The 12,257-nt window shown below is 42.2% G+C and overlaps 1 protein-coding gene across 1 annotated transcript in view; it reads right to left on the bottom strand.

Annotated features, from left to right (window-relative positions):
- Window positions 1-12,257, bottom strand: part of usp34 (ubiquitin specific peptidase 34) — a 78,577-nt gene that overhangs the window by 41,510 nt on the left and 24,810 nt on the right. The window contains exons 13-26 of the mRNA XM_067440823.1: window positions 9,959-10,089; window positions 8,586-9,352; window positions 6,827-7,041; window positions 4,321-4,436; window positions 4,126-4,253; window positions 3,942-4,031; window positions 3,714-3,809; window positions 2,538-2,620; window positions 2,284-2,438; window positions 2,026-2,139; window positions 1,842-1,941; window positions 813-972; window positions 478-604; window positions 238-385 (exon numbers count right to left, since the gene is read on the bottom strand). Of these exons, the coding sequence (XP_067296924.1) occupies window positions 238-385; window positions 478-604; window positions 813-972; window positions 1,842-1,941; window positions 2,026-2,139; window positions 2,284-2,438; window positions 2,538-2,620; window positions 3,714-3,809; window positions 3,942-4,031; window positions 4,126-4,253; window positions 4,321-4,436; window positions 6,827-7,041; window positions 8,586-9,352; window positions 9,959-10,089 (2,430 nt within the window). The remainder of the gene's footprint in view (window positions 1-237; window positions 386-477; window positions 605-812; window positions 973-1,841; window positions 1,942-2,025; window positions 2,140-2,283; window positions 2,439-2,537; window positions 2,621-3,713; window positions 3,810-3,941; window positions 4,032-4,125; window positions 4,254-4,320; window positions 4,437-6,826; window positions 7,042-8,585; window positions 9,353-9,958; window positions 10,090-12,257) is intronic.

Raw genomic sequence — 12,257 nt, 5'->3', positions numbered from 1 at the left:
ATAGATAGATAGATAGATAGATAGATAGATAGATAGATAGATAGATAGATAGATAGATAGATAGATAGATAGATAGATAGATAGATAGATAGATAGATAGATAGATAGATAGATAGATAGATAGATAGATAGATAGATAGATAGATAGATAGATAGATAGATAGATAGATAGATAGATAGATAGATAGATAGATAGATAGATAGATAGATAGATAGATAGATAGATAGATAGAGTACCTGGGAAGTCCTGCTGCCGGCTGGTTTGGCCGAACTCCTGCAGCTGTGCCTGTTGGCTGAGCTGATCCTTCTGAAGGTTCTCATACCAGTGAGTGACCTCTGCCCTCAAATCAGCCACCTGATCGCTGGGGTACATCTCAATGGTCATCTACACACACATAAATGAGCAAGAGATGAGTAAATATTGCTTGTTTATGAGGAAAGCCTGACCATATAACAGTGATGATGATGAAGGTCCACCTTGTCGGGCAGTCCTGCCGGCTGACACACGATTCTGAGCGGCAGAGACTGTTTATCACTGAGAGCTTTCAGATGACTGCTGATGCCCGTGCCCTCGATCTGCCACTGCCGCAGGTGATACGCAAACCTGAACACACGCACACACACTCAATGAATGTTTACACATGTAAACGCCATGACTGTGCTATTTTACAGGGTGAATATCCTACAGGTTACCGGCAATCTGTCAGCTTATTCATGACCGTTTACATTCTGTTAATCAAAACCGGTGAATTTCTCGTGTTTTTCTTGCGGTGTCAGTGAGGAAATGTGAGTGTGTGTGTGTGTGTGTGCACCTGCGTCTGAAGGCCTCCAGGTGTGTTTTGAGCAGCAGCAGTCCTCTCTCGATGATGGTGAGGCTGGAGTGGGCGTCTTTCTCCAGGTTAGCAGACGCCATCATCAGGCTCTCCATACACTTACTGATGAACTCCTGCTCCTTCTCCAGACCCGTTTTACCTGCGGTTACACACACTAATAAATACATCACATTACACTCACAAACACACAACCATCATCAACTCCACTGGGACACATCCATCCATCCTTCCGATTTTCTATTTATTAAGTCATCTGATTTTCTATTAATTCATAAATCCGCTTTTCCATCCCTCTGCCGTTCTATCTATCTATCCATCCATCCATCCATCTTTCTATCTATCCACCCATCTGATTTTCTATTCATTCATCCCTCCACACTCTATTTATCCATCCATCTATCTATTCATCCATCCATTCATCCATCTATTTTCCATCCATCCACCCATCCGCTTTTCTATTTATTAATTCATCCATCATCCATTCATCTGATTTTATATTCATTCATTCATTCATTCATTTATCCATCAATCTGATTTTCTAATCATCCATCCAACCATCCATCAATTCACCCATCCATACACCCATTTAAAATCCATCCATACCTTTCAATCCATCTCCCATCCATCCGCCTTTCTATCCATCCATGTATCGATCTTTCAAAGGCTTCTATTCATTAATCTATCCATCCATCCATCTGCTTTTCCATCCATCCCATCTGCCATTCTATTCATTAATCTATCCATCCATCCATCTGCTTTTCTATTCATCCATCCATTCATCCATCCACTTTTCCATCCATCCCATCTGCCTTTCTATACATTAATCCATCCATCCATCCATCCATCCATCCATCCATCCATCCATCCATCCATCTCTGTAGTAAAAAAAATTGAGAACAATAATGTTTCTTCTTCCTGCATTTATTCTCAATCTGAGACGTTCTAAAACTGTAAACATCTAATGGTAATGAACAATACAATACATGTAAGAGTTTGCAGTTAACTGACCGCTGATGTAATAGGAGTTGATGTACTGGATCGCCGCTCGGCTGATGTCTGCGGACTGAGCCCTCAACGCGATTCCCCACAGCTGATCCATACCACACAACTACAGAGAGAGAGAGAGAGAGAAAGGGTCAGAAAGAACATATCCAGACAAACCAGAGAGATTTCGAGAATCGCTGCATCAAACCTCGCAGTTGGAGCTGCTGTCATAAGCGCTGGTGGCCAGACGAGCCAGATTACACAGATGCTGAAACAAATTAAGTCCTGTCATGCTGATCGTCTCCGGCTTCAGCTGAGGCATCTGAGAGAGAGAGAGAGAGAGAGAGAGAGAGAGAGAGAGAGAGAGAGAGAGAGAGAGAGAGATGTTGAGAATCAGGTAATGGAAGAATCATTCTCATGGCACATACTGTTCATAAGTTGGGGTTTAACTATACAGTAGCCAGACCTTCTCCAGGAAGAGATGTTTATACGTCTCCATGCCCATCGCGTGCTGGTCTTTACTGCGGACCTGGTTCAGGAACCAGTGCAAGGCGTCGTCGTAACACTCAGAGTCCTCCACTAAACAGTGCCATAGGATATCCACCTGCTCCAGACTCAACCCTGACACACACACACACACACAGGATATTCATACCGTTACAGAGCAATTCTCACATGCACACAGGCAACGACTTGTGTGAGAGATAAAGAGAGACTCACTGAAGTGGTCAGGCGATCCGAGCGTGGAGAACACACAGGTGAGGAACTGCAGACGCACCTGCACCTCCGCACTGTGACTGTACCTGAGACACATAGGACTGATGTTTAAACTCACTATACATACGCTTCAGACAAAAGAAATCAATCAATACTTGTATCCAGAAAAGATTCATTCAACTGATCAAAAGTGACACTAAAAACATTTATAATGTTACAAAAGATTTACATTTCAAATACCGTAAATGTTTTCTATTAAATCAAGACTGATAAAATATTAAGCAGCACAGCTTTTTTCAACATTGATTATTGATCATATCAGAATGATTTTAATCATATCTAGAGTAATGATGCTCAGCTTTGATCACAGGAATAATTGACTTGTTTAAGGTATATTCAAATAGAACACAGTTCTTTTAAATTGTAAAAATGTTGTTTCGCAATATTACAGTATTTTTGTAGCCTGGTACCAGCCGAACTCAGCCCTGCCCACAACATTTGAGCTCAGGCGGTTCGGTCTGGACTCGATCCGTAGAGGAGTGATTATGGCCAAACAGAAACTTTTCGGACCAATGAAATCATCAGGGTGGGCTTTAGACGATGATGGACAGATGATCAACAGTAACGTAATCATGCACGTCATCAAAGGGGCTTGGATCCCTTGGATGTCCAAATCCTAAACAGAGAGCTTGTTTGTATATGCATTCACCTTGACTATTTCTCTCATATTTCTCCGGAAAAAAATGGCGTTTGGGGGGTAAAATGTAAGCTTGTCTGCTAAAATTCGCATTCATGGGTCTACATATCACATAATAGTTGCTTCAGCCCGCGGACATAGAAAACAACCCACGAAAAAAAAGCGGACTTGGCAACACAGGGCAGTTGAGCTCTGTCTGTTGACATTTGACAACTAATGTTATGCGTCGCTCTGTTGCTCTGATTGGTCTGTCCAATTGAGGTCTTTCCTGGTTCGGTTGAAACACGCACCATAATCACAGCCCAATGGAGCAGTTTCAGACTCATATTCTGACTAAAATTGAGTATGACCACGTCAGGCTAGTACTTTTGATCAATTAAATGCAGCTTCGTTGAGCAGAGACTTCTTACAGATTCAGAAACATAAAATGTTACCAACGTTTGAGCCCTAGTACGGAAATATGGACAAACACCCAGACTTACAGAGCGAATTTGTGCCGCTGCTCTCTCACGTCCTGGATATAGTGTAACAGATCATCGAAGAAGAGCTTCATCATGTGCAGCTCCTTCTCCGCCCACCTGCAGCACACACACACACACACACACAAAATATAAACATTTACTCATTCAAAAACATCTGTAAACTAATACAAGTTTCAATTATCAAGCTCATTCTGAATTAAACATTTGAAGCAGTGGTAGGATTCTTACATCGTTATCCAATGAGTGTCATAGCTGGAGCCGAACTGCTGAAACGTGCCAAAGAGCTTTGGCAGCAAACGCAAGGACACCACCACCGACCTGGTCAACACACACACAGAAACACAATGGTCAAATATCTCCCACAGGACCTGAGAGAAACCCAAACCTCTTTTCATATCAGCGATAAACTCACCTGTGGTTGGCGAGGTTCTCCAGACAGCCCTCGATGAAACGCATGCGGATCTGACGGTCAGTGAACCAGCAGACCAGAGAGCACAGCAGCTTCTCCGCCTCATTGATCAAGCCCTCCGATAGGTGGATCTAGTCACAGTCGCAACATTAGAATCGCAATCTACATAAGAAATGCTTTACTGTGAAGTAAACATACCGCATTATCGTCCTGGACCAGGTCCCACAGAAGAGTGTTTCCATTCTTGCACACGTTGTCCAGGTTGATGTCAGTCACGGCATGGGTGGAGTACTGGTGTTTGTGCACCGCCGGCCCTGGAGCGGACATTTGGAAATGGAAAATATAAACGGACTAAAATGATCATGTGACTTTCGTCTGAAAACATATTTCAAGTAAGCGCAGATCAAGTTCTCTCACTGTCTCACTACTTTATTTCTAATGTGTAAAAGTTCTAATGTGACAGCCTTTATTTTGATGGAGAAAGACCTTAAAGGGATAGTTCACTTTAAGATGAATATTCTGCCATCCTTTACTCGCCCTCAAGTTGTTTCAAACCTGTATGAGTTTCTTCCTTCAGCTGAACACAAGGGAAGATATTTTGAAGAATGTCAGTAACCAATCAGATAACTGGAGCCATTGACTTACATAGTATTTTTTTCTCCTACTATGGAAGTCAATGGCTCCAGATAACTGTTTGGTTACTGACATTCTTCAAAATATCTTCCCTTATTTCCCTTGAAAACAATTCATACAGGTTTAAAACAACTTGAGGGTGAGTAAAGGATGACAGAATATTAATTTTAAAGTGAACTATCCCTTTAAAGCTTCAGATTTAGAAAAAGTTCCTGTTAAACATATGCTGCGTTTTCTTATGCATGTTATAAGCGACCCAAACTGCGATTTTTCAGAGTTGGAGTTTGTGTGGTGCAGCATTTAGTGCAAACCAAGTCGCTCCGAGACACTGAAATCATGCTTGTGTGTAAATGATAGGGGTGTAATGATATATCGTTAAATGATATATCGCAATATAAAACTAAAAATTTCCATCGTTGATGGAAATGATATGATTCGGTATATAGAGTTGTTTTATCCAAGGCTCAACTTGCTGTAGTCGGCCTATTTATAAGGTATAACTCACCCCCACACAAATTTACAAACGTACCACAAATGTAAACTCTGTCATCCTGTCATACTCACCACCATCATCTCGTTTTTCATTTAACTTTCAAACACAAATGAAGATATTCTTTATGAAACCTAATTTCTGCCCCTCCATTTAAAGTCCATTATTTCTCTCAAACTTAAAAAATCCAACAAAAAAAAAAATCATAAAAGCATCGTACTCAAACTAATCGAGTGTCTTATCCAAGTCTTCTGAAGAGACACGAACTATGGTTTATGATGAACAGATTTACGACGCACATACCGTAGTAAACCCGGACGTTCAGATTTAAATTCAGAATTAAAACGTTAAGAATTAAAGTTCTTGGATGAGCTAAACATTTACAGTTTGATAGCGATCATTTTGACGCTTTTTGAGCATTGTCGCAATAAGAGCTGAGACAGATTTTATTAATCTGCAGAACATTATCAGAATGGGATGCAACGAAATCAAAATTCTTGGCCGAAACCAAAAAAGAAGAAACCAAAGCCGAAAACCGAAAAATGAAATTCAAATTAAAATGTTTAACTCGACCTCACTCATGTGAACATTAAATAATTATGTTCATGCCTACTGGCCTGCAGAAAGGTACAGAAATTGAATAAAGTAATCAAATGTAAAATAACTGCATTTTAACTGTTTATATAAAAGATTAATCCTTAATAAACTTACAAAAGCTATTCAATCAAGAGCATTGTTTAATGTCAAACTAAATATAAGGACATCACTCAGGCAGCAAGTAAAGGCTACTGCGCCTTTAAGACCTGATGCAGGGATATGCTCGTCTTTCTCGACTGTGCATACTATACAGTTCACTTAAGGCATATTCAGACTATGTCTGCTAGAATACTCATCAAAATGGACCGTTTAAGCACAAGACTTGAAAGATAACTCAATATTTGCGTGCTCGTCTAACAGCGCGCAAATATTGAGTTATCTTTCAAGTCAATATTTGCTCGCTCTCGGATGATGGACAACGTCAGATCTTCTCAAAGAGCGCGCGAGTCTCACAGCGCGTCTTCACGCGAGTGATGACGGAGAAAACGACTGGTCATATGCGCACATACAGCAGCACTCGCATGCATTGAACAAAGTTTACAAAGAGGTGAACAGTATGCTCGGTAGGTGAAGCGAGTCTACCCGCCACAACTCAAAATCAGCCGCAATTGGCTGGTGGCGGCGCTAATTTCCATCCCTGGCGCGCGCGCTCCGAGCCGATCTCAGACTGAGCGCCCCGTTGTTTTTTAATACTTACGGGGATGAAAATAAATATATTCTTAAATACTTTTTGGAGTCAAACTCTTTTGACAAAGCTTGAACAAAATACTTTCAAAATTTAAGACTTTATAAAGCCGTGATAAGACTTTTTAATACTTTATAAGGGTCTTAATTTTCCCAAAATTGATTTATCACCTTTTAATACTTTTCAAGACCCCGCGGATACCCTGATGTATAATGATGCAATGAGGGAATATTTATTGGTTGAATCATGACACACTTTTATCGTTACACCCCTAGTAAATGATGTATATGAATAAATACCTTGCACCAGGTGCTCGTGGTATATGGAGGCCAGGTTGGGCAGGTGTTGCTGCAGGTGAGAGCTGAGCTCAGCGTGAGAGTTGATCTGGACCAGCTCTTCCTCACACCCGGACTCCTCTCCGTCAAAATCCGCCATGTTCTTCTCGGATTTGGCGCTGACTTGGGAACTGCTGCAGCTTACGTCATCTGCGCTCAGCATGTCCTCCACCAAATGACTGCGGAGGGCGAGAGTTTGTTACCAGAAGACACAATGACTGCGATTCTGTGCTGATCCCACCGAAACTATGCTATGTTTGATCCCGCTCTCGCCCGAGACATTCACGTTTTGTCCCGTTGCCACCCACAAATGTCTGTAGGAAGAGGTCTACACAGATTTTTGTTAGTCCTAGTCCGGTTAGATTGCATCTGGAACGTGTCTATAGGGTATGTGCTGTTATTATTAGATAATTATATTTTCCAGGAGCACAAGTCATTTTTTTCCTCCTGCTTCTTGTGCATATATCAATGTCTTCCCTCCCACACACACAGCAATTCAAAACGTATCAAACGCCACACAGAGATCCCACAATCATGCCACAGGATTACAGAACTCAACTCTGCGTCAAAACCTAGCGAGCTGTTTACCTCTAGACAGCAATTTAAGTCAACTTTCTTATTGTGTAATGTTGCAAAGTTAGAAAGCACAAAGTCACTCCAGCGAGAGTGAACCCTGAACTTGAGTTTGGGAACATGTTCGGTCACAATATCCCTCATTTAAATAATTCTTTAAATAGCTGCATTAGTAGTTCCCAAACACACTCGAAACAACACACTGGTCCAAGCGACAATTCTGAGAACATTGCTGTTTGAAAGGAGGGACTTAAAGGGATAGTTCACCCAAAAATGAAAATTAGGCCGTGATTTACTCACCCTCAAGTCATCCTAGGTGTATATGATGTTCTTCTTTTAGACGAATAAAAGTGGAGTTAAATTTAAAAAGTCCTGGCTAGTCCAAGCTTTATAATGGCAGGGATTGTTGCTCTGTTTTTTAAGTCCCTAAAAATGCAACTGTCCGTCAACTAATGTGCTCCACACGGCTCTGTGGGTTTAATAAAGGTCTTCTGAAGTGAATTGATGCGTTTGTGTAAGAAAAATATCCCTATTTAAAACTTTATAAAGTAACGTTTCGGCCAATCGCCTTCCGTATTCGGTTTATGGGAAAAGTGTTGAAAGTGCCTCTCCAGCTCAAAGGCTTACGTGACCAGTTACGCTCGTCAGACGTCGCGTACACATCTTGAACTCAGAGTAGCACTTTCAACACTTTTCCACGGAAGGCGATCGACCGGAACTTTAATTAAAAATATTTTAAATATGGATATTGTTCTTCACAAATGCAACGATTAAAGGCCTTTATTTACCTCCCGGAGCCGTGTGGAGCAATTATTTGATGGACAGATGCATTTTTATGGACTTATTTTGGATTTATGGACTATGGACAAAAACAATCCCTGCCATTATAACGCTTGGATGAGCCAGGACATTTTTAATATAACCTTTATTCATCTGAAAGAAGAACATACACACCTAGGAGGACTTGAGGGTGAGAAAATCATGGACTAATTTACATTTTTGGGTGAACTGTCCCTTAAATAGAGACATAAACAAAGCGTTACTGACAGACTAGGTAGAGAGGAGCTGAAACATTGGAGAATGTGGAAGACGATTGATGCACAGTTGTAGAACATTAAGGGAGCTTTTTTTATTTGAAAGCTAGCCTCACCCATCATGGTGGTGGTGATGGTGGTGATGGTGGTGGTGATGGTGATGCTGAGGGCTGATGAAACGCCTGCAGTTGAAGAACTCGTTGCCCATGGCCTCCGTCAGGAAGTCCGCCGGTCGAGGCATGCAGGCCGGATCCTGGGACGGCCCGTGTGAGGACTCCATCTCTGGGCAGTCCTGCTGCGGCTGCTGGGGATCCTGGGAATGTGCGGAGGGATCAGCCGGCTCTCCTGACGCTCCTTCCAGGCACACTGATGAAGAAGAGCAGGGCTCAAGGATCCTAAGGGAGGAAGACGAGGCAACCATGGCAGTGGCTGATTCGGGGGTGAAAGGGATTGATTTGGTTTTGGAAAGTCCGGAGACCGAAATGCCAGGCGGGATTCCGGGCCGCTCCGGAGGACCCTGGACCTCTCCGAGCGCTTCTCCGGCTTTGCGTTTGCGCAGCTCTGACGTGGAAGGCTCTCTTGAGTCTCGGGTTTCTTTCTGCGGACTGGCCTCGGATGGGACGGCAGGTCTGTCATCTTCATCGTCCTCATCATCCTCATCGTCATCCTCGTCATCATCATCCTCTTCCTCCTCCTCCTCTTCCTCCTCTTTTAGGGCCTCGCTGTCAGCCATGTCGTCGGAGTGTAACTCGCTGCCTGGGCTGCCTGCTGATTGGCTGGCTCGGCTGGATCCAGCCTCATTGCTTGAGGCCTCGCTGCGGCCGCTGCTGCTGCCCTCCTCGCCGCTGTTGGCCGTCTCGTCCGAGCTGCCCTGCAGAGACTCCTGCGGATCAGGAAATAACACCCAAATTAAGCTGAATGACACCTTTCATGTCTTTTTTAGCCTAGAAATATAGACGCACCCTAGCGGCAGAAAATCTAATCTGCCGCAAGTGTCGTTTAGCAACTCTCATACACTTCTAAGCTGTAAAAGCAAAACTCTGGTCTGGCCAATCACATCGTGTATAGAGTCGGTGGGCGGGGCTTAACATAATGACGGCCGAGTTGCGTTTGCGTGCTTCTAGTAAACACAGAAACTGGCAAACAGCGGTCTTTTGAATCAGCTTTGACCGCGACTCTGGAAGACTTGGAGTTAAGCTTTTCTCTGAGAAAAGAGCGGCACTGAAATCATTTTTAAGAAGGGAAGATGTGTTTGGAGTTTTGCCGACCGGATACGGCGAATGTTTAATCTATCAACTAACGTTATCTCCGCTTCACCTTCGTTGCTCTGGTTGGTGTAGCGCTATCCTATCGCGTGCAGAGGGAGTTTGAAAGACAACCGTTTATCCGCCCCTCGGATTGAGCCGTCAATGGTGAGTTTCCAGACCAAACATCTTGATGTGGGTCCGGCTTGTCAGTGGTCTTTTTTTGTAACATGCGTGAAAGTTACCTCTGTGTCCGAGAGCCTCTGCTGCCCTCGTTTTCCGCTGCTCATGATTGGCTCGTCCATCTCCATGTCACTTCCTCCACTGTGATGCGTGTCGCTGTTGTCACTGCTCTCTGGGCTTCCTGCAGGAGAACCTGGGGGAAAATATGATAAAGTGATATTTTTGCTCTTTGGTCTGTTTTAAGGCACTTGTCACTTAAATGTGCACTATGCAACTTTCCGCCCGCTAGAGGGCATCCATTCAAAGCAAAGGCATTTGATGACACCAAGGTTGAGCGCAGTATCTTTAGCCCCGTTTCCACCAAAATTACCCGGAACAATTTGTACCAGGAACTTTTTTACAGGAACTTTTCTCCCCCCAGACCTGCAGCTGTCTGCGTTTCCACCGCGATAAAGTTCCGAGAAGATTAGGAAAATTAGTCCGGTGATGTAACGTTAGGACTGCGTGCGACTGCTCCTCCAAGTCAGTGATGGACAGTAATCATTTTTGTGCAAACCGATTGAAAGATTGAGTGGACTGTTTACATGAGACGTTATCTAAACCGATCTGGTGTTTACATGTGATGACTTTCAATCGCAACCATTTTGTCACATGCAGTTCGTCTAAAAAATGTCAACGCTGTTTTCAACCGGCAGCTGGGATGTGTTGACTGTAGCCATAGCAACTCTTAACGGCCACCAGGACTAATACAGTATTATATATAGCTATTTATTTGTTGTAAAGTGTAATAATCATCTCAGAAAAAAAAAAATTCTTCTGTCAGGCGCAGTTAAAGTAAAAACTGCCTGGGGCAATATACACTGTGTCATTATTCCAACATTATCTTCATAACTTACGAAATAAAAAGTTTACCCCTCGGAAAAATTAACTATTCTCTCTTGTCAACATGAGCGCGGTGCGCGCTGTCACGTCATGTAAGGACACACACTTAAAAGTAATCGGTCAGGTCGTTTACATGGTGAAAAAAAATTAATAACGAGTATGGAAGAGATTCAAGCTGTGCTGCTTTTGCTGGCTATGTATAGGTTTACTAAGGTAATTAACAACGACAGAAAAGAGCACTAATATGCAGATTCAGCAGCATATTCAGAAAGCTTGTAAAGCTAGATTTAAAATGACAATGCATATTATTATCAGCTATTACAGACATTGCACGTAAGATGGCTGAGACGAACGCGCGGTTGAAATAAAATGCTGCGTGAGCTAAACCAATCAGCATGTTCGCGCCCAAGTCCCGCCCCTCGAAAGTTCCTGAACTTTGAAAAAGTACTACCTCGCGAGCAGGGCCGTTTGGAGGGGGAAATATTTACCCGGAACTTCATTTAGACCCTGGTTCCTGCGGTCTAAACACACCGAGAACCACCCAAAGTTCCTGGTTCCTGGGTAAAGTTCCTGTGGTGGAAATGGGGCTATAGTCATGTAATCTTCACCTCACATCCGGTGGAAAAGAATCGGGATAGGACTCGGGCAGAAATCATGTTGATGGATGCGGTTATTAACGTTACTGTAGTGAAGCAGAGCAGGACCGAGTGTTGAGGAGCTGAGCACGGCCGCTGGAGCGACTGTTAATGAGATGAATAACACACGTCTCGCGGGCAGCGGGACTTTTATTACGACGGGAAACAGTCGCCATTTCTGCTCTGTTTATCATATTAGATACATTTGAGTGTGTTGAAAATTGTTATGAAGTTACTCTGTGCAAGACTAACGCAGATATGACGCCATTGACAGGCGACTCCCTCAGACGCTATGCTGGAACGTCCCGGTCCTTGGTTAAAATAGCAATTTTCTCACAATTTACAAATAGTTGGAAACATTTGGGATATTGTAGGTACTCAACTGAACAAAATATATAACACCGGCCTAGTGGTTTTTGGACATTTTACTGCAAAAATACTACATAGAGCACCTTTAATGTTAAATTAAATATATATTTGATAGACCCTTATCAAAAAAAACAAAAGCAAAATAAAATGTTAACATTATCTCAGCCATAGTGGAAAAATATATATATATTTAAAAAACAACAAAAAATGTTTAGATCATCTTGGCCATAGTGGCAAAATAAATAAATAAATAAATAATAAAATAAATAAAAGGCTAGCATTATTTTAGCCATAGTGGCAAAATAAATAAATAAATAATAAAATAAATAAATAAATAAATAAAAGGCTAGCATTATTTTAGCCATAGTGGCAAAATAAATTAATAAAAAGAATGTTAACGTCATCTTGGCCATAGTGAATAAATAAAAAAATAAATACATACATAAATAAATAAATAAATAATGTTAACATCATC

This window comes from Pseudorasbora parva, chromosome 4 (genome assembly GCF_024679245.1).
Source record: "Pseudorasbora parva isolate DD20220531a chromosome 4, ASM2467924v1, whole genome shotgun sequence".
Lineage (NCBI taxonomy): Eukaryota > Metazoa > Chordata > Actinopteri > Cypriniformes > Gobionidae > Pseudorasbora > Pseudorasbora parva.
This window is presented reverse-complemented; position numbering and strand designations above follow the sequence as displayed.